Below are 23019 nucleotides of genomic sequence, written 5' to 3'. Positions count from 1 at the left end.
GTATATTAGCTTCCCATGTTTTAACTTCAAATGATACCTTCTCCAAAAACCAAGTAGCATCCTTTGCAGATGTTCAGGAGCAGATAGAAATAGTTTCAGAAAAATACTTTGAAGTGGCTTGTGATCCAATTGTGCCATCATTCTGTCTCCGAAACAATACTGATTAAAATGCTCGCAAGCCAAGATAACAACCAGGCATGCATTCAACTCTGCATAGGGTTGTTCAGTGGGAGTTAACACTCTTTGAGTATGATGCAGCTGGTTATCCTTGCTGCATAAGGGTTGCTCCAAGTTCTGTCTCATCGGCATCTCACTTCAGGGTGATCATGGTACTGCAGCACTGGCGATGTCATCACTAAACCCCCCCCCCCCCCCCCCCCAATCTTTTCCACCTTTCCTTACCCCTTCTCCCCTTTGCTTCACCCCACATCTCCACCTGTCACAGTTTAGCCTCTAATGTTAGTTTTTCTGCTATTTGGCCTCTCGCACCTTTTGTTCTCTCTGGGGACACCCTTTTCCCTTGGTTTCTGTAGCTATTAGCACCCAGTTTCCCTGGGTTTCTATGGCTATGACTCATCTTTCATTCTCACTCTCCAAAGTATAAATATTCCCCACATTCTCTGACTGTTAGCTTTGACAAAGTGTCATTGGGCTCGAAACGTTAGCTCTTTTCTCTCCCTACAGATGCTGCCAGACCTGCTGAGATTTACCAGCATTTTCTCTTTCAATGTCATCACTAGTTGTTTGCGCGTGAAAGCTGCTTGTTCTGTGCTGCAGAACCATAACAGAACATCTTTTGTAGTGAGCTTGTGTAGCATTTCATACTCCGACACAAGTATCATGGGTAGTTCATAAGTGCAACATATTGTTACACTGCATTCACATTTGCTGGTTGCTGCATCTGTTATAGCTGTCGCATCAGATCAGGCCAAACTCTTGTCACTATCATTACATGACCTATGTACTCGGTCATCTTCCGTTGCAGTTTCTATTTCTGCGTCAGGTTCATCTGGTGAGCTCTTTCCAGCGGTCCCATTAAATTCAGATCATGGTCTGCACTAGTTTCAATTGTTTCTCCACATCCATGGACTAGCAGATCATCCATGATAATTCCTCTTCTGGAAAATCATTGACTGTCTCATGTTGGTGTTTTTTTTTCTGCAGCAGTAAAAATCCAAAAGGGTAGTCAGAAAGCTTCTGATTTCATCCAACTTCATTTGCCAGTGTCCGTCCTTCTCATCTAGAGCAGTAAAGACCTTTTATGTGTGGTAAAATGCCTCAATTGACATAGGGAAGTGACATCTCCTCTTCAAAGCCCTTCGAATCTGTGCTTTCAGCTTTCCTGCTTCACTGCTATTATGCTGCTAATCCAGTCTATAGGAGTTGCCACTTTCTTGTTCCTCCATCTTTTTTAAGTTCCTCGATCTTGTCTTTCAGTTAGGGCTGGAGCAGCTGGAACTACCCGAAGATGCTGAGTTAATTTTGTGCTCTTAACTAATTTAGATGATATTCACCAGCAAGACCTCCTACGACCCATGAAACCAACTTTGTAATTTCTTGGGCATTGTTCAACAATCACTTGCTTTGTTGTGCAAAATATTGCAAACCTTCTCTGGTTAATGGGAAGGTCGGGTACCAGTCCAGACTTGTATCAGTTGGATTGAGTGGATTTGTTTTACTTGTGATGTTGTACATTGTCTATCTGACACTTGATGGTCTTCTTCTGCAGCCATCATTCCAAGAGTCGCAAACCATAGCCAGCCGGCTCTTAGGAGTACAGTAAGTTGTTGGGTTGTTCAGCTGGCATTTCTCCAGCAACCATTAGAGGCTTGCTTTTCATTCCACAGTAATTAAGCTCCCAGGCGATTAGAGGTTCACGTGGGGGTAGGGGGGTTTGCCCTCTGGGCAGGGGTTGCATCCTGGTCCTGGTGCCACCTTCATGCTAGCCTGGCATCAGGTGGCATTTTGCCTGTACTGCGGATTGAGCCTGGGGGTGCTCTGCTGGGGATAAATTAAACAACTTGTAATAATGCCTTGGAAAAAGTGTTCCAATTATATTGCAAACTCTGCCCTAGGAAGAGATTAGGAAATTTGCTGTTGATAACAACCCCTCGGGTATGGCAAATAGTGAGAATGATGCCAATTGATTTATACAAAGACATATGCTAACAGAATGGACAGGCGAGTGCAGAATTTAATACCAGAGTATGAAATGATGAGGGCTAGGAAGTGACCATATGGATGTAATGGCACAGTTCTAAAGTGTACGGTGTCGGGGCCTGGGGAGGTCACTTGCGCAGGGACCAGCAAAGAACTCTGGAGGGTGCTCATGTGTAGGGGTTTAGACGGTGGATGGGGCAGGAGGGTGGACTGGGCACTGGAGGGCAGCTCATGTGGCATCACCTATACCACAAAGTCTATGGGTTCTTGGGTTTTGTGAAAAGCAGAGAAGTTGTGCTTAACCTTTTGGTCATGATGCTTGCATCCAGTTCTGCATGCCACACTTTAGCAAGACCGTGAGGGTCCTGTAAAGGGTTTAGAAGGTGGATGGGGCAGGAGGGTGGACTGGGCACTGGAGGGCAGCTCATGTGGCATCACCTATACCACAAAGTCTATGGGTTCTTGGGTTTTGTGAAAAGCAGAGAAGTTGTGCTTAACCTTTTGGTCACGATGCTTGCATCCAGTTCTGCATGCCACACTTTAGCAAGACCGTGAGGGTCCTGTAAAGGGTTTAGAAGGTGGATGGGGCAGGAAGGTGGACTGGGCACTGGAGGGCAGCTCATGTGGCATCACCTATACCACAAAGTCTGTGGGTTCTTGGGTTTTGTGAAAAGCAGAGAAGTTGTGCTTAACCATTTGGTCACGATCTGCATGCCACACTTTAGCAAGACCGTGAGGGTCCTGTAAAGGGTAGGATGCAGGAGGTTTTATCATCATGGTTCCAGCGGTTAAGTAATTTTGCAACCAAGTTTGATCCGAGAAGACTTTGATCTCCTTGGAGCGAGGATATTTTTGAGGGAGATTTAATAGGTGTACAGCATGGTAGGTTTGGACAAGGTCAATGAAGAAAGCTGTTCCCATTAGCTGATGGTACAAGGAGTAGGGGAAGCACGTAAATATTTTGGGTGAGATACAGGTTGGATGTGAAGAACCTTTTTAAGCAGTGAGTGATAGTGACCTGGAGCTTGCTGCCAGCACAGATACTGGTTCAAATGGAAATTGGATGGGTACTTGAAGGAAATAAACTAGAATGAAGGAAATAAACTAGAATGCGGAGAGAACTGCGTGGATCCAGTGGGCTGAATGGTCTCTGCTGTTACTATACTACCCGTTTGAAGCAAAAGCTAAACTGATAAATTGTTAAACTAATGGTGGGAAATAAGGCCAAAATCAGAAGAGGAAATGGCTTTGGATAAGGCAGTGATGGGACTTGTGGACGTGAACAGGAATTTCAAACTTGATAATATCAAGATAGCTTCTCTGACATAATTCTGGAACTTTGCTCTGGGCAATACAGCTACTTTGTTTTACAGAAGTTGTAAAATTCTTGCCATTGAAGATCGAGAAAGTGCTATCTTTGTGTACACGACTGGGAACACCAGTTGTAGTAGTAACATTTTCAGTTGGGAGTTTGCCACCTTTTGTGGCACATTATATTGTTTGGTGCTTTTTGAGCATGAGTTATTCATTTGTGCCATTGATTTTTAGACAGGAAGCTTTAAATGAAGGAACTATTATTGGAATTTAAACCAGTCCCTACAAGCTATTAAAACTCCTGGGGCTATGTCCACACACCGGCGTAAAAGCAAACCAATTCACTTACCTTCAGAGGGCTAGCAGGGACCCGGGCAGCTTCACGCAGCTTTGCCTGCGGATACAGACACCCGCACTTCTGGTTCCGAGTCCACGCATGTGCACGGCGGCGGCCTCCAGCGGCCACGCCGAGCACTATCGTGGACTCTGACTGCGGACCAACACAGACAAACTAGGCTCCACCGATCGGCTGCGCACCCCTGCATCGGACCGGACAGGCCCGATCGCTGCCCAGCTTCCCCAAAGCCCCCCCCCCCTCGCACTATTTACCCCCTACCGTGACGGCCACGGACTGAGTCCCGAATGACCATACCACATTAGTTCCATGCTGTTGGGAACTCGGCCGGATCGCTGCCCCTAAGCCCCCCCCCCCCCCCCCCCCCCCCCCCGTGCTCTATCTGGCCGCGGACTGAGTCCTGAACGGCCATACCGCATTAGTTTCATGCCATCGGAAGTCGGCCGGTGGGGAGAGGAGTATTGCTGGGCGGGCCTCTGGCAATGGCCCCTCAGCCACGCTGCATAAATTGCGGACCTGCAGATATTCGGGGCCCTGAGAATCACCAAAGCGGCGCTGGGCCCAATTCCGTTAGGAACTTCGATTCTCTGCCCCCGCGCCAAACGCGTTTTCGGTGTGGGGCTGCGGAGAATCCAGCCCCCGTTCTCTGAACCACATTAGTTCCACGCTGTCGGGAACTCAATCCAAAAAGAGAATTTTTCAATGTAGCATTTGTGTACTGTAGCATTACAGGTCAAGGCCTGGACAGCAAAGTGGTCCTTTGACTTTTGAGCCAGTTCAAGTGTCCCTTTGTGCAATGAAGAATTAATTGTTTTACTTCTGTAAAATCTGAAGGAAAAACTAACAACGTTTTTCAATTATCTTGAATCATCTGTTTTAATGGAGAAATCCTTACATTGCAGCTTTTTCATTTTTCACCATGCATTATATAAAAAAAAAATTTTCAGAGCCATCTTGGGAAAGGTGCCATGAACGAAATCCGAGATTTGGTGATGTATTAAATCATGTACTTGCAACCTGGCCTTAGAACAGTTTGACATACTTCCAAATAAACCCATAGTTGTAAAAGATGGGATCCATTTCAAAATTGTCCTGATTGAAACCAATCTTTGTTGAAAGTTGTGGAGCATTTTTTTGGAATGTGCTTTCCCAAATTGGATCTCGCCCAACCAATTCGATGGAGGTATTCCGTGTTTGTGTGAAAACTGTTAATAAACAAGACAATTGTCCAAGGTTTAGCAATTTGGGTGGGGAAGGGGTGGGTGGGGTGAGAGGAGCTAAACTCATTTTGGGGTTTCTACAGAAGCCGTCCTGGGTTCCTTTCTCCAGCATGTTTTGGATACTTTATTTGTACAAGATTGCATCCTGGGTGGCTCATACTCAGAAATTGCCCATTCGGTAACCTTGGTTTACCGTGTTCAATCTTTTGCGTTACATGAGCCTACTTTGAAATAGCCCACTCGGTAACCTTGGTTTACAGTGTTCCATCTTTTGCGTTACACGAGCCTACTTTTTCTCTGTTGCAGGCTGTTCCTGCAAAGATTTCACTTTGTATTTCAAATGTTGTAAAGTCATTATATCTCTGACATGTTCTTGTTTAAACATTTCGGTTGAGAAGTCTAGCTTAATCTTGGTTGGCCTTTTCTTCATTTGATTTCAACTTAAATTGAGGATTATTCTACAACAGATGTGAGCCTTTTATCCAAAGAGGAGGTGCTTGCAAAAAAAAACAGTTGGGTGTTTGCCTGATTTTACTGTTGCCAATCTGGTAGGGTGCTGAAAATCTGGAACATCTCCTGCTCACCTCGACCTGAATCCAGCTGGTGGAACTTTCTTCAACTGAGACTTGGCAAGCAGCTAATGCTGGTACCTGTCCAGTTAATCGTAATAGATGATTTTCCTTTCTAAAAATAAATTTGTATTATGGTCGCATGTTCTCCAAATTGTTGACATTACCCTAGTTCTTATAACCATAGTCCACTAGCCTCTTGGTGGACCAGTCAGCCTGAAATTTGTACTTCCACAGTTGTAATCGTGGACATTTTCAACCTGGTACCAAAGGCAGATCCTATGTCCTTTAACCATCAACAGTTCCAATTACTGCCCAGCATTTCAATGTGTGATACCATGTTAAATGAATTGGATACTGTAATCTTGTAGTACCATATATGTTCTCTAATCTTCCGAAAAGTAGACTGATTTCTCTCTAGTGAGAAGGTCAGACATAAATTATCGGACTAGTTTGTTTACAATCCATTCATGCATCGATTGTAAATGTTTTATTAATCGTGAATTTAATTAATTCAGTTACATGCCTGCATGCTTTGTAATAAATAAAAGGCTAATATAACTTTCCAGCCAACAATTTCTCTGACCCCGACTAGTCGTAATTGAGGACATGTTGGATCATTCAATTACTCCATATTCCTAACTGTTTTTAGGGTGCTAAGGGCGGCCAACCCTTTCACCTCTTTGCAAAATAAACTGGCTCATTTGCTTTTCTGCTTTAAGACTCACGCAAGCAGAATAGGAGACATTCCCACGTCGGTCGAATGTGTGAATGATAGCTCTAATAGCAGTAATACGCTCTGGCAGTAGGCTTGCTGCTCTGGAAGTGCAAAGGGATTCTGGTTCACAGGACAAAGCCGGGTTGATTGGTATTATTTCTGAAGGGAAGCCTCCCATGAAATTCCAGGGTTGTCACTAGGTGTAGATTGAAAAGCCGAAGCTGTGTTAAACTTACAGAAACTTGGTTAGACTATTGCTGTACTGTGAACGCGTCTCCATATTATAAAAATTATGTGGAAGGCACTAAGAACTGAGTGGTTATACCAACTCTGAGCACGGAACAGGCTGGAGGCCCACTTTTTTTCTGAAAAGAGCAAGATTTGAAGGATTAATTGAGAATCTTAAGATTATGGAAGTGTTTATAATAGGATAGATATTGAGATGATTCATCTTGGTCAGGTGGGATTGGGTGGAGAAACCGTTTCGGGGCTATAAATATATGATCACTATAATAATGGGGAATACTGAGAACTTCTAATCATGATTTAAAATGTTGAACACATCATAAATAGTAATTGAAGAGTAGCATCGATGCATTTAAGGCTAAGCTAAATAAATATGAGGAAGGAATGTGGATATTTTATTGGGGTTAGAAGGGTTGTAGGGGCCTGTGTGGAGCTTAAAAAGTGTGGGCATTTGGGCTGATTGACCTCTTTCTGTGCTGTCAGCAAATATGGTGTGACATGAGAAGATATTAACACAAGTACAGTGCAACATTAACATCCAAACTATAACAATGGTATTAAGATTTTAGAAAAGATGGCGTATTCACAAGTATGTTTTCTTATATGACAGGTTGACAAAACCATGCAGATGAGGGAAAGACGGAACTAGGTCTACAACACCCTTGTAATTGAGGGATGTAGAATGAAAGAATGCTAGGAATTTGTAAGAGTGCAGCTATGCAATTTGCTATTGGTGATTAAGGGAAGAAGAAACTATTATGGCTAAATATTAAGATTGACTAGAGGGGGAGGGGATATGGGAACAGGAAGGGGAAATGCCTGTTTTCTTGGGTGGAGGGTAAATGCTGACTAGGCCAAACAGCCTAACTCTTGTGTTTGATTTTTTTTTAAAAAACCTGCGAGCTCAAGTCAATATAACCTGCTGTTCCATAACCAAATAGAGAAATTCTAAAATTTCTGCGTTGAAGGTTCTTGTGTATAGATAGATAGAGAAATACAGCACAGTATGTTGGGTCTCTTTCCATAGAAGACATATAGCCAAGCCTCTCCAATAGCTGTACCACGCAGAATGCTAATGCTGTACGTGCTTCTGACTGCCTGCTGAAGTTGCAGAACAATTGTCACAGAATCTTAGAATGTTTACCTGGAGTCGGTGAGTTGGTGTCTTGGCCAAAATTTACCCCTCAACCATTTTCACCTCGGCAAAATCTAGGGATGGCAATGCCAAGTGTTATGTTGTCTTCAGGAATAAATCTCCAGGATTTTTCTTATTTCAATTTTTTATTTATCAGGGGTACTGTTTAGATCTAAACCAGCATAGAGAGCAACACTTTAGTAGGACGCCTGAGAATTTGTGGACCTGTTTATAAATTTGAATGTGTTCAAATTGGACCAAAAATTGGAAATTAGGCTTGTGTTCACAAAATATCACCTCACTGTTCTGTACTGTCTTGTGATAAATACCTGAACCCTTGGGTGTCATTGTGCCGAGTCCAGCTTGTCGAGTAGCAAGATGCGTGGACACCTTTTTGTTAAATGTTGAGGTGGCTGACCATGCTAACTCGGAGTGTCTTTTAATTGTTTTTATCATCTTTGCTGCCACAAAAGAATGTCACTATGCTGTTCACCTATTATTATGTGGATTTAGTTGCATTTGGTTGAAAAATCCAAACGTGTTGAAGACTGATTGGTATTTGTGACTGTTAAATAGATAGTCATCTGACATCTGTTCAGTACTTTGGACGACTGGTGGTGGAAAGCAGTCAAAATCTGCATTATTAGCCTTGCATAAAATTGGAGAGGCTGTTTGTGGGATGAACAGTTTTGGCAGCTCACAGAGCCAGATTGTGGCTAGATGAGTAAATTTCAGTGACATGTAACAGGAATGCATGTTTTCACAACATATGCTAACACAGCATTGGTTTGGAAATAAATGCCGAAGTTGCATTTGTTATACGGTGCATAAAACTGATCCAGAAATTTAGACATTGTGTTATCTGCACGAGTTTAACTAGATATTTTGTTTATTTGAGGAAAGTGAATAATGGCCTCGGAGAAAAAGAATTCTTGTTGCACCAGAAGAGAATGTGTTGGGTTCTTGCTGTCTTGACCGTGAACAGATATTCTATCACATCAGTAAAAATGTTGATTTCAAAAGTTTTTTTTGCATTATTTGAAATGTGTAATTTGAGTGGCAGTTGTTCGAAAACCAAGCTGGAAAAGTCTGGCAGCATCTGTGGAGATGGTGTTTCAGGCCAACAAACTTTCAACAATAAAGCCTATTTCTCTCTATATAGATGCTGCCAGCTCTGCTGATTATTTTTGGCATCTGCAGTTTTTAAGCCTGGTTAAAATCTGAATAAGCTGGGACAATGGAAGTTTTTATTGCCCTTGAATTTAACTAACTGTATCCTTCAAGGTCACAGTTGCTAGTGTTTCTGATACAGCAATTCTTGTTTCCAGGATCTCTTCTATTTAATATCTTATTGTACCTTCACTTGTGCAAAATCTGACTCAAAATATTTTTTGTAAGCTTATCAACAAAATTGTTTTCTTCAGGTTTCTTATGCCCGTCCCAGTTCTGCTTCCATCAGAGATGCAAATTTGTATGTCAGCGGGCTCCCAAAAACTATGTCCCAAAAAGAATTGGAACAGCTTTTCACCCAATATGGACGCATAATTACCTCAAGAATTCTTGTGGACCAGGTCACTGGTAAGTACGTGGCCACTGTTGTTTGTACATCTTTTTTAAGACTAGCAGTTGTGCAGTTCTTCAGTTCCTACTATCTTGCCTCCAGGACTTGTCAAAGGTTGAGGTATGTGGGCCAGAAAATGTAATTTTCTGCTGGAATTGTTCATAAATATGCATGGACAAAAATAGATTTAAGAGCTCACACTGACTGAGTCATTTCCCACCCTGAAGGTGCAGGTTTGAACTGTGCTTTCACAGCTGGTGAAGTAATAAATTTAAAGTGGTTATAATCTTTATTTCAAACCTACTGTGGAGGATAGAGTTCTAATCCTTTATTGTGTTGCTAATGTGTTTTTTAAATTAAGCAGGAATGTAAAGCAAGACTTAATGCTGAGAAATGGGACTTGTACTCTAAAGCAACAAATATGTTTTCAAGTTAGCTTTCTTTATGCAGTAGTAGCTCATCTGAGTGTGCAGATAGGCACTATGTGGAAGTCTCCAGAACTTGGATATGACTAGCAAACAAAATTTGACTAGAATGCAAATGGAGAGGAATGTGAGGAAGGTGGATTGAGCTATGAATTTTCTAGATTAAAATCTTTTTTTAGCTTGTGCTGTTGACCAAGTGCTATTGATTGAACATCATAACTCGTATTCACATTTATTTAATATTGATACTGACCTTGCTCATCAGCAAACCATTTTGATATTTTGTGTCCATTTCTGTAATTGGGCAGCCCATCTTTAGCTGGGTTGTAATCTGATCTTTCGGTGTGTTTTCTGATCCTGAGACTGTCTAGTGATAAATTTTGCCCATCCTTAGCCAAGCTTTTGTCGAGAGGCATGCTCAATGAAAGGTTGCACTTGTTTTCCTGTAAATGTTGTTGTTTTCTGTCCAAATAAACATTTTTTAAAATGCAAAATAATTAATGTAGTAAGTGCCCGGATTTTGTTTTGTAAGGTATAAAGGGAAGGTTTAAAAGTGCAGGAGAAGGCAATTCCACTGCCTTGAGCCTTCAATAACTCGATCTACCTGCCGTGGTTGTTTATCCCATCAACTGTGGCATAGCAAAAGATCTAAATCTCTGCTTTTGAAATTAGTTGAGCTATCACCTATTGCTTTTAGTAGGAAGTTCTGCCCACTCCCATTTTCTGCGGGATGTATTTCTCCACTTCCTTTCAGAAAATTTGTATTCTTTGTAATTGTCCTGGAGGCCACCATCAGCAGACACGATTCTTTTTTTTTTTCCTATTGATTCATCTTAAATTCCTCGCTCGGCTCCTTGTGGTCTAGCAACGTTCTGGTGACACTGCACTCTTTCCAAGGCCTAAATATCCTCCGCAGGTGTGGTGGGCAGAACTCTGAAAAGCACTGCAAATGGGGTCTAATCGGCCTGGGCTTTTGTATTGGTGTAAAAAAACATTCTTCCCTGTGGAAATGCACATTTAAAAAAAAAATCTCTGATCTGGCTGTTTTTCCATCCAACGTGAATGACTTCTCTCTTGTCTGTGTTGAAATCCATCTGCCATCATTTTCCTTCATCAAATCTATTGATGCTTCTTACTATCCACCACTTTTGCTATCAAAATTTTAGAGCAAATTTAAATTTTAGAGCAAATTTGTATATGCTGACAGAAGTAATCATTGAAACCCATTTGGAATCTCTGGAGAAGGCCCACATTACTGGCAGTCTGTGCCTGTATGTAGCAAGAACTGGATAATGAGCAAATGACAGTCATGGCTATCAATATTCAGGGTTACCATTGACTGAACTGGACCACTGTGGCTCAAGAGCAGGTCAGGGGCTAGGAAGCCTGCAGCAATAACTCACCACCTGAATACCCCAAAGCCTGCCACCATCTACAAGTCACAAGTCAGGAGTGTAATGGAATACACTCCACTTGCTTGAATGAATGCAGCTCTATTGACACCATTCGGAGCAAAGGAGTCTGCTGTATTGGCACTCCATCCACCACTGATGCTTGGTGGCAGCAGTGTGTACCATCTGCATTGAACAACTGGCCAGGGCTCCTTTAACGGCACTTTCCAAACCTGTGACCTAAACACCTTACAAGGGCTGAAGATGCATGGGGATGTCACCACTTGGAAGTTCCCCTCCAAGTTACACACCTTCCTGACTTAGAACTACATCACTGTAGTTCTATCACCATTCCTTCACTATTGCTCGGTCAAAATCCTGGAATTCTTCCAAACAGCATTGTGGGTGTACCTACACGACCTGGACTGCAGATGTTCAAGAAGGCAGCTCGCTTAATCTTCTCGAGGGCAGTTGGAAATGGACAACAAAATATGCTGGCCCAGCCAGTGATGCCCACATCCTGCAAAATAATAAAAACAAAACCTATGTTAGCATAATTTAAGCTTGATACCCACAGCAGACTTGTTATACTTAATTTTTTGAACTGCTTCCACTTTTTATCCATAATTTGACGAGCTGCTGTCGTCTGCCTCTGTCACTGTGATGGCCTTGCCAAAATCTAGAATCTTAACTGCGAAGTTTGAACAGGATAAACATTAAATTTGGCTATAGTGTGATCATTACTGTCTGATAACTTGCAGATAATTTACCAAATCTGACTTGTACATAATTTAGTATGGCTTACCACCTTGGGTCTAGAATGTATTGCTCCAGAAAGCTTTTCTTGAATCCAGTCAAAGTTTTGACTTGAGCAACTTTGCCTTCCATTGTTAGCATAAATCGGCAAAGGAGGTAGATCAGCTCACAATATGAAGTTGTAGTTGAGGGAATAAGTGATGTAATATACCACTAACGTGGGATGAAGCTGCAAAGACAGAAAACCAGTGAAATTGGGAGGGTGGTGCTCGGGGGGGGGGGGGGGGATCAGACATTTCTAGAATGTTACTGAGTGCATGACTTGAGGTGCTGCATCATTGAGCTTGGAAGGAAACTAGGGCTTTGAGAGGCAGAAAGTGGCAAGTTGCTTAAAATAAACGTGTCCATGAATGGTGGATGCTTGACAAATCTAGAATTTGTTGAAGATATAACTAGTAAAGTTGACCAGGGAGAACCAGAGGATGTGATTTTAGACTTTCAGAAGGCTTCCGACAAGGCCTCTCATAGAAGATTAATATGTAAAGTTAAAGCGCATGGGACCATGGGTAGTATCTTGATGGATAGAAAGCTGGTTAGCAGACTGGAAGCAAAAAACTGGGTCTTTTTCTGATTGGCAGGCAGTGAGCAGTGGCATACTACAGGGATCTGTGCTAGGAATCCCAAATGTACAAAATTGCGTGGAAGGTGGGCTGTGAGGAGGATGCAGAGCTACTTCAGCGGAATTTGGACAGGCTGAGTGAGTGGGCACATGCATGGCAGATGCCGCATAATGTGGATAAATATGAAGTTATCCGTTTTGATAACAAAAATAGGAAAGCAGATTATTATTTGAATGGGTGTAAATTGAGAGGTGGAAACTCAGCGAGACCTTGGTGTTCTTGTGCATCAGTCCCTGAAAGTAAGCGTGCAGCTACAGCAGGCAGTAAAGAAGGCAAATGGCATGTTGACCTTCATAGCCAGAGGAGTCGAGTATAGGAATAGATATGTTTTACTGTAATTGTATAGGACATTGGTGAGGCCATGCCTGGAGTATTTGCAGTTTTGGTGTCCTCATCTCAACTAAGGAAGGATGATCTTGCTATGGAGGGAGTGCAGCAAAGGTTTACCAGGCTGATTCCTGGGATGGCGGGGCTGGCATATGAGGAGATACCAAATCGGTTAGGATTATATTCACTGTTTAGAAGAGTGAGGGGGGGGGGGGGGAATCTCATAGAGAAACACTGAATTCTAACCAGATTAGACCGGATCAATTCATTATGTTCCCGATGATGTGGGAGTCCAGAACCTGGACTCCCACATCATAGGACTGAGGAGAAATTTCTTCACCCAGAGAATGGTGAATCTGTCGAATTCGCATCCACCAAAGGTAGTTGAGGCCAAAACGTTGTGTAATTTTGAGAAGGAATTAGGGGCGCGATTCTCCTCTGCCCACGACGGGTCGGAGAATAGCGGGAGGGTGTCCCCGACATTTTTCACGCCCTCCCGCTATTCTCCCCCCACGACACGAATCGCTGCTCGCCGTTTTTTACGGCGAACAGCGATTCTCCCCAGGCCGTTGGGCCGAGTTCCCAGGCCTTTACGGCCGTTTTTACGACAGCAAACACACCTGCTTGCTGCCGTCGTAAAAATAGCTGCAACATGCCCGTTCTGGGCATCCAGGGCCCCGATTGGCACGGCAGTACCATGGCTGTGCCAAGGGGGGCATGGCCCATGATCGCGTGGGCAGTGCGTCCGTAACGGACGCACTCTCTTTCTCCCGCCGCCGCCCCGCAGGATCAGTCCGTGGGCCACCCGAGGGAGATGACGGCCCCGCCCATGCGCGGGTTGGAGCCGTCCAATCGCGCATGCGCGGCTGACGTCAGCGTGCACGTCAGCCGGCTTGGCGCGCGGACTTAGCGACGGTCGCTAAGGCCGTGCTTCACAGGGCCCCGTTGCTAGCCCCGCCTGGGGGGGGAGAATCGGGTCCCGGGAGGGGGCGCGGAGGCTGCCGTGAAACACGGCCAGTTTCACGGCAGCCTTTACGATTCGCCGCATTTGTGGAGAATCGCGCCCTAGATACGTCTTGGGGCTATAAAAGGATCAAGATATATGAGGGGAGGGGGGAGGCGGGATCAGGGTATTGAACTTTGATGATCTGCCATGATCATAATGAATGGCAGAGAAGGGTCGAATGGCCGCCTCCTACTTCTATTTTCTGTTTCTATGAACAACTTGTACAATTATCTATTTGTTCTGTGGGTTAGGCTGGTACAGCTGAATTTATTGTCGATTGCTAATTTGAGAAGGTGCACCACTGTTTAGTAGAGAACTCTATGCCTATCAAGCAACAATGAAGGAGCAGCCTGTAGAGTGGTGTATGAAGAGTTGGAAGAGAAAGGTGGTCCTGTAAATAGTATAGAGGCAGACAGTGTTTCGGGTGTCTAGCAGCAGGTAATCATGGTGATGATCGCCATCGACGGTGGTTAAATTGTAACGATTTGCAGTCCATTTTTCCTGGTTATCCACCTATTTCTTGACATATCTATGGAGGTCTTTGCAATATAGATGCCACCTCGCTTTGAAAGTATGGTGATAATCGCCATAGACAGTGGTCAAATTGTAATGAGTTGCAGTCCATTTTACATGGTTATCCACCTATTTCTTGACATACCGTATATACTCACGTAACATTTTGAGCACCTAATTTGAAGCCTAAATTTCGGGGGTCGCATGATACGCGAGGTACAAAAATCGCGGGTCTGAAATGCTGGCCAAGGTAAGTCACATAGCATCCAGCTGGCTTTACTAGCGTCGTTCAGCCACTTGCCGTTTCCATTCATAAAAACATGAATGGAAACGTCAAGTGGCTGAACATCTTCCCATCAGAATGCTGTGGTCACAATCTGAAGAGTAGTATTCTGATGGGAAGAGTGGATTCTGCTGTGAAAGCTGTTCGCGATTCGAACAGCTTTCCAGCTGGCTTTACTAGCGTCGTTCAGCCACTTGCCGTTTCCATTCATGTTTTTATGAATGGAAACGTCAAGTGGCTGAACATCTTCCCATCAGAATACTACTCTTCAGATTTTGACCACAGCATTCTGATGGAAAGATGTTCAGCCACTTGACGTTTCCATTCATAAAAACATGAATGGAAACGGCAAGTGGCTGAACGACGCAAGTAAAGCCAGCTGGAAAGCTGTTCGAATCGCAAACAGCTTTCACAGCAGAATCAACTCTGCAGAAACCACACACAATGATACCATTTGGAAGTTTTAGTTTCCAAAATTAATTTCCAAAAAAGTCACTCTCATGATACATGAGGTATACCATAAAATCATGTTTTGGGGACGAAAATTTAGGGGTCGCATGATACGCGAGATCGAAAGTTACGCGAGTATATACGGTATATCCATGGAGGTCTTTGCAATATAGATGCCATCTCGCTTTGAAAGTATTCGGTCTGATCCAATGGAAACCAGCTGTAGCAAATATTGACAGGCTACTTGGTGAAACACACTGGTTACTGATGTATATGTTGCCATTTTCAACTATAACTGTACATTTCTAACTTGTAAGTAAAGGATTAAAGCCCACAAAACTTTGGGGGGGGGGTGGGAAAGAGTGGTCTAGACAATGAAGTGAATTTCTGATTTACAAGTCTGTGGGCTGCAGGGGTAGACAGTGCAAGTTGGATGATTTTCAGATTAAGATTAATTCATTTTTTAATAAATTTGGAGGACCCAATTACTTGGTTTTCCCAATTAATGGGCAATTTTAGCATGGCCAATCCACATCTTTGGGTTGTGGGGGTGAAACCCACGCAAACACGGGGAGAATGTGCAAACTCCACACGGACAGTGACCCAGGGCCGGGATTCAAACCCAGGTCCTCAGCGCCGCAGTCCCCAAGATTCTTTCTTACATGTTTAGGAAGTTTGTGCCTGATGATGAACAAGTTGAGAAGTAATTTTGCTTGTGTGAATCAATTTTCAGGAAGAGAATTGTCACTATTAAATTAAAAATGACTACAGTATGCGGATTTTCTTTTTCTGGCAAAGCTATAGCTAAACATGACCATGATCTTTCAAGTGCATAATTGGGAAAGAATGGCAGTGACCAGTGAAATTGTCATGCTGAAGGGAGTACCAGCTAGCTAGAGTTTAAGCTTCATGTTGATTATCTTTCATTTCCTCAACTCCATAAAATGAGATTGCCAACACCGACTTGAATTATTTTGGCACATTGACTTCACGGGACTGTAACCAGACAAATTATGACCATACAAGGGTCAAAGCTTTTTTTAAAAAAATGAAAAACTTCTTTTAAGAGACAAAGGAAAGGTTTAGAAATGAATTCCAGGCCCTACTTAGCTGGAGGAGGCGAGTGCACATTCGAGGATTTCAGAGATAAGAGCAGGAGTGAGAACGGAGGGGTTAAGGGGTTTTTTTTGGGAGAGGAAGAAGACGGGTAGGGAGAGAAAATAGATGACGTTCAAGGCTAAGGCATGGGGAAACTGTGGCAATTTGTCTTGGTGGCGAAGGGAGAGATATTGCAGAGATGGCTAATCTGACCATCTCGATCATACTCCTCTTTGGAATATTTTGGTATTGGCCACAATATAGTTCTCTTGCTAACATGTTTTGATTCTTGGTCTATTTATTATCAGATGCTTGCCAAATGGTTTTGTCCATCCCATCTCCCTTCACCATGGTTTTTGTATTTGCTGTGAGTACATTAATCACTATTCACAGCAGTGTCTGCATGTCACTATATGGAGTAATTTACACACTACTTCAATTTTGTTCTATGCTGAGCTTCAACATTTGACATTTGATCTAGTTGCCTATCTCCTTGACTGTTTACTCCGGACAACTGAAATTTACATCATCTAAACGCATGGAAAACCGACTAATTATTTGTGTAGTTTCCATGTATGAACTATTTCCTGTGGAATTTGTTACCACAGGAAGTATTTGAGGCCAAAACATTGCATGTTTTCAAGGATATGGGGGGGGGGAAGAGGAATTAGGCTATTGAGTTGGATGATCGGCCATGATCATAGTGAATGGCGGAGCAGGCTGGAAGGGCGGAATGGCCGCCTCTTGCTCCTATTTATTAAGTTTCTATTTCCCTTGTACCTGGAGCTCCTTGAATGAAACCTGATGGTTTTGGTTCTCCTTCTTCCTTCAACAGAGATGTTGCTCAGACTACTATATTATGCTCAGACCAGTAATTTGTTCATCTCATTGACTACTATATTATGCTTTTTGAAGTCCACGTGGTTTTCCCATTTTAAGGGCACACATCACTTTAAATTAGCCCTGGTTTATATGTGCAAATTTTGTTAAACCTTGAGGCTCTCTTTTGCATAGTAAATAGAGCATCTGTACTGTAAGCCAACAATTTGGAGCTAGTTTGAATGTTTCTCGTTGAATGATGCCTGATTGTGACTATGTTTATATTCAAGCTAGATATTGCTACAAGCCTCTGCAGTTGTGGTGGTACTTTTGTGGATGGACATTTTTTAGGATGTCAAAAATTTTAACATGTTGCAATAGTTGCCATACAGCTGATTTGACTAGTCCAGGTTGTCATTGAGTTTGTGGTGCCTGAGGTTGCACAGTAGCGTGTAGATATATAGGTACTCGGTAGTACTCGTATCACAAATTGTTTCACTGCATTAAAGGTGCTCTATAATGCAATTATGTTCCTTGACCACTGACATATTTTCTCATCCTTTTCATTGCATTCTACTCTCATTTTTCATACCAGTCTAATATCCACTATCCATTTGTTTGTTGTTCCAAAATTTTCAGAATGCCTAGTGAACATTGCGATAAGGAGTAAACTTTTCATATGCAATCTCTAGGTATTAGCACTTCATTGGGCATGCATACAACACAACTGTGAGCTTTGACGTCCTACTTTTGTTTATGCATTTGTACACATTTATCAACACTTTTTATGCTCAACTTCAATTTCATGGATTTAGTTAGTCAGTATCCTTGAATACATTCTGGTGGTTTTGATCTCTTGGACATTATACATCATGCTTTCCTGCCTTTGCTACTGCCAATGGGGGATCTGTCAAAGCACAAAACTGAATAAGAGATCTAAAAGATGTGAGCCTGTCTGGCTGCACCATGCTATTAAAATACATGAGGTTTGCATCTAGTGAGACAAAGATGATCAATGTAAAACTTTAATACTAGTGTACGAGACCAAAATATTGGTTTTAGTTGACTGTTGCAATTTGGTCATGCATGTCTATAGGTTTTAAATAAAGGCAGAGGTAGTTAATTGCAGCTTCTAATTACAGTTGTACTGTCATTGAGTTTTTGGAGATGCTTCAGATATGTAGGGCATTCTACATTATATATTTTGGCAGATGTACAGAAGTTGTGTGGCTCAACTCCCCATCTTCTTAATTGTAAATCTCGCCAGCCTTTTTTGGGGTATAGCTCTGCCTTTAGTGCTGTGCTTTTAGTGCTGTATCATGGATTTTGTCCCTTTTTTGTACAAGGAATTAGGTTGAAACTCTAATTTGCAGTGGATCGTTCTTCCATCCAATTAGTTTGGAACCTGGTTTAAAGCCAACTCCTAGAAGCATGATAAACTGCCAAATCAGTAATGTGCAGAGTCTGCATGTGTTTCTGAAGTCTTGTTCCCTGAAGTACTAAACAACAATTCTGTTTATATTTCTATGGTATTAAAATGCTGAAGTGCTGGACTGTCAATTGAATGCTGAATTAATATAATGTAATTTTTCTATGCAACATGAGCGCGTGCGAATGTTATAGATTTTTGGCAGTATTCTTATCAGATTTGGCTAAAATTAATTTGAAAAGATTTGCCTGGCACCACAATATGGATTTCAAAATAAAAATGTTAATGTAGGTTGTCTGACTAGGAGGGGCTAATTGATGTAAAGAAGCTTGCCTTTGTCCTGCAATAGTAATTTGTGTTGGTGGAAGTTTCGTACCCCCAAAGATGTAAAGAAACATTAATTTGTTTGGCTAAAATTACCATTAATAACGTTGCTGCAACATTTACTGTGCTACTAAACTGAACACCCTTGATCTGTAGACATTACATTGTTGTAAATACATTTTTAAAGTGGCAGTCTGCTCTGATATGTAGAAAATTTAGCTGTTCAATTTAGAGCTGCAGAAATCATAATGTCTTGGGCCTGATTGAGTAAATTAACTCTTAGTTTGTGAAGTTAGGATTCTATAAATTCCAGCTGCTCTTTACTGCTATTTCCTGATCTCTAATTATATCTTTTCTAATTGTTTTGCTTTCAGTGCAATTTCAGCAGAAGACCTGGATGGTTAGCAAATTGTCTGCCAATTCTAATTGTTCAGATCATTGAACTATAATTGAGGAAAAGGGTGATGAATTATACATGGTTTATTAATTGACTGCATTTTTTTAGGGGTGTCCAGGGGCGTTGGCTTCATTCGGTTTGACAAGAGAGTGGAAGCTGAGGAAGCAATCAAAGGTTTGAATGGGCAAAAGCCTCCAGGTGCCACAGAACCAATCACTGTTAAGTTTGCCAACAATCCAAGTCAGAAAACCAACCAGGCAATTCTATCTCAGCTGTACCAGTCCCCAAATCGACGATACCCAGGGCCCCTACATCATCAGGCACAAAGGCTAAGGTATGTAAATCTGCCATTAGATACTGTTGCAATTTAAAATAGCTGTTTAACACCAAAATAAGAGCAAATGCTTCATGGAGTTTGCCAAGAGGCTAAATTAAGTAAAACTGGCTGTTGAAATAGATTTTTGACATGTTAGGCTGTGACCTGGATGTTAAAAGTTGTAAGATGTACCAAATGTTGAAAGTGAATAATGGTCTTGATTCCCTGATGATTTTATGTTGAAGCACGATAGCTTTGTGATGATTTATAGCCATTTTGTTATAAAATTGGCCCATACTTGACTACTCCAGTAATTTGTTCTAATGCTATTGCCTCTGATTTCAGTGTCTTATTTCCCGAGTAGAGAATATAGTCTCGACTTGTTGTCTATCATTTTATTGTTCGGTCTTCACATGCAAGTATCATCCAGGAAAAGACACTGGAGAAGAATGCAGTTTGATGCTATTTATTTTACACTTCACATGTCTTTACCTACCCAACCCAGTGTCTCAACAGCTTCTGTCTAATTCACAACAGGAAATGTTTTATTACTCAATTGATTGTACGTTACTAATAGTATTCTTCATTTTTTGTAAAGTCTTTGCTGTTGGTGCACCACCCAACTTCAGTCCACTTTCTGAAAGTATTTTTGATTACAGCACAGACAACTTGATAAGTGGATGTATATGTTGCTCTGATTGCTGTAGTTGAGTCTACTGCAGTCCTTTTTAGCCACCTCCCCAAGATCTGAATGTAATAGATCCCCAACCATAGTTCCTACTGTTACAGCTAAGTAACACCATTGTCTGAGGTGTTTGGTTGCTCAAACTAAATGTTAATAACAAGGTGTTGGCTCTCATTGCCAATCTAGGCTTTTATTTGTTTCTGCTGGGAATAATGCGGTGTCATTGGCCCATTAAACAAAGGCTTCCTGGTTCCCCGGTGTCGCATTTAGGGGGTACTCCAGTGATGTGCTAGAGAATCCCTTGTGGAGGTTCCTACCCGAGGGATTTATTGCCCAGAAGTTCTTTTTTTTTTTAAATAATTTTTATTGAAAGAGTTTTTCCATACAGACATTTACCCCTACTAATTTTTAAATTATTTACAACACAATCCCTCTAGGCAAATGTCCCTCCCTCGCCCGCCCTCTCGCGCGCACCAGTCCTCCCCCCCCCCCCCCCCCCCCCCAGGCAACCTTAACAAACAAGGCAGCCTACAGTTTCAGACATGAGAAGCGAGCAGACTTGCCCGCGTTACAGTCGTGCATGTCCCCCCACGACCCTTGCTGCTCCCCCCCCCCCCCCCCCCCCCGGTTGCTGCTGCCACGACCCCGAACGTCTATCTCTGATCTAAAAAGTCAAGGAAAGGTTGCCACCGCCTGGCGAATCCCTGTACCGACCCTCTCAGGGCAAATTTGATCCTTTCTAGCTGAATATAGCTAGCCATATCGTTAATCCGAGTTTCAACGCTTGGAGGCCTCGCGTCCTTCCATTGAATTAATATCCTTCGTCGAGCCACTAGGGACGCAAAGGCCAGTATTCCGGCCTCCCTAGCCTCCTGTACCCCCGGTTCTACCCCGACCCCAAAGATCGCAAGCCCCCATCCTGGTTTGACCCTGGACCCCACCACCTTCGACACCGTCCTTGCCACCCCCTTCCAGAACCCTTCCAGCACCGGACATGCCCAGAACATATGCACATGGTTCGCTGGGCTTCCCAGACATCTGACACACCTGTCCTCACCCCCAAAGAACCGGCTCATCCTTGTCCCCGTCATGTGAGCTCTATGCAGCACCTTAAATTGAATGAGGCTCAGTCTCGCACACGAGGAGGAAGAGTTGACCTTCTCCAGTGCATCCGCCCACGTCCCGTCTTCTATCTGTTCTCCCAGCTCCCCTTCCCACTTGGCTTTCAGCTCCTCCCCTGATGCTGCTTCCGCCTCCTGCATTATCTTGTAGATGTCTGATATCTTCCCCCCTCCGACCCAGACCCCCGAGAGCACCCTATCACTCGCCCCCTTACTGGGGAGCAGGGGAAACCCCTCCACCTGCCGCCTAGCAAATGCCTTCACTTGTAAATATCTGAACATGTTTCCCGGGGGGGAGCTCAAACTTCTCCTCCAGCCCTCCCAGGCTCGCAAACCTCCCCTCTATAAACAGGTCCTTCAGCTGCCGTATGCCCACCCTGTACCAGCTCTGAAATCCCCCGTCGATGTTCCCCGGGATGAATCTATGGTTCCCTCTTATTGGCGCCGCCAACAGACCTCCCATTTCCCCCCTATGTCGCCTCCACTGCCCCCATATCTTGAGGGTGGCCGCCACCACCGGGCTCGTGGTGTACCTCGTGGGGGGGAGCGGCCATGGTGCCGTTACTAGGGCCCCCAGGCTTGTGTTGCCACAGGACGCCCTCTCCATTCGTTTCCAAGCTGCCCCCTCCCCTTCCATCATCCACTTGCGCACCATTGAAACATTTGCCGCCCAGTAGTACCCCGAGAGATTGGGCAGTGCCAGCCCTCCACTGTCCCTACTCCGCTCCAAAAAGACCCTCCTCACCCTTGGGGTGCCATGCGCCCACACGTAGCTCATGATGCTACTCGTCACCTTTTTGAAGAAGGCTCCAGGGAGGAAGATGGGCAAGCACTGAAATAAAAACAAGAACCTTGGGAGGACCGTCATTTTGATTGACTGCACCCTCCCCGCCAGCGACAACGGTACCATGTCCCACCTCTTAAATTCCTCCTCCATCTGTTCCACCAGCCTGGAAAAGTTCAACTTGTGGAGGGTCCCCCAGTTCCTTGCCACTTGCGATTGCCCAGAAGTTCTAACTTCCTCTGGAAAAGTGTGCTGGGCTGCAAAACATCTGACAAGCGATTTAAATTGCTAACTTCAGGTGGTTCTGCCAGTTTTACTCTGATAGTCTGAGGGGAAAAAAAATTATCTCTAACTCCGAGTAACTATTTAATTTTTTTAAAACTCAGTCTCGCACAGGACAACCCTGCACATAAACCCACACCTCGCACAGGACCCTCCTCCCCAACACATACTCTGTCTGAACCGCTTACCTTTTTAATTATGATGTGGAGATGCCGGCGTTTGACTGGGGTGAGCACAGTAAGAAGTCTTGCAACACCAGATTAAAGTCCAACAGGTTTGTTTCAAACACTAGCTTTTGGAGCACTGCTCCTTCCTCAGGTGACTTTAACCTGGTATTGTACGACTTCTTACTTTTTAGTTATCCCTTTAAACATCACCTTTTATGGCAGCTAGTGCGATAAAAAGGGACATTTCTTGCCCCTCTGCGCCCCGCTGATGCGCTGCTCTTCTCTCACGTAGCCTGAGTGATGAAGGTTGGGCGATACACAGTGGCTTTGGAATCCTAGCATGGATAAGTCCTACGACAGTGGCAATCAGCCAAAGCTTGCCACTTTTGAGGATGTTACGGACTACTGTACTGACTGTTAATTATACTGATACGAGGGGTTTAGTGCTTTGTTTCTGCCTCTGTCTAATCGTTTACAGCTGACTACTG

The 23019-nt window shown here is 43.4% G+C and overlaps 1 protein-coding gene across 8 annotated transcripts in view; it reads left to right on the top strand.

Annotated features, from left to right (window-relative positions):
* elavl2 (ELAV like neuron-specific RNA binding protein 2) overlaps positions 1-23019 on the top strand; it is a 103523-nt gene that overhangs the window by 66045 nt on the left and 14459 nt on the right. For all 8 annotated transcript variants that reach the window (XM_038804639.1, XM_038804640.1, XM_038804646.1 and 5 more), the window contains 2 exons: positions 9142-9295; positions 19285-19510. In XM_038804639.1, the coding sequence (XP_038660567.1) occupies positions 9142-9295; positions 19285-19510 (380 nt within the window). The remainder of the gene's footprint in view (positions 1-9141; positions 9296-19284; positions 19511-23019) is intronic.

Source organism: Scyliorhinus canicula, chromosome 8 (genome assembly GCF_902713615.1).
Source record: "Scyliorhinus canicula chromosome 8, sScyCan1.1, whole genome shotgun sequence".
Classification (NCBI taxonomy): domain Eukaryota; kingdom Metazoa; phylum Chordata; class Chondrichthyes; order Carcharhiniformes; family Scyliorhinidae; genus Scyliorhinus; species Scyliorhinus canicula.
The sequence above is the reverse complement of the archived record's forward strand: the minus strand, read 5'-3'. Positions and strand labels throughout refer to the sequence as shown.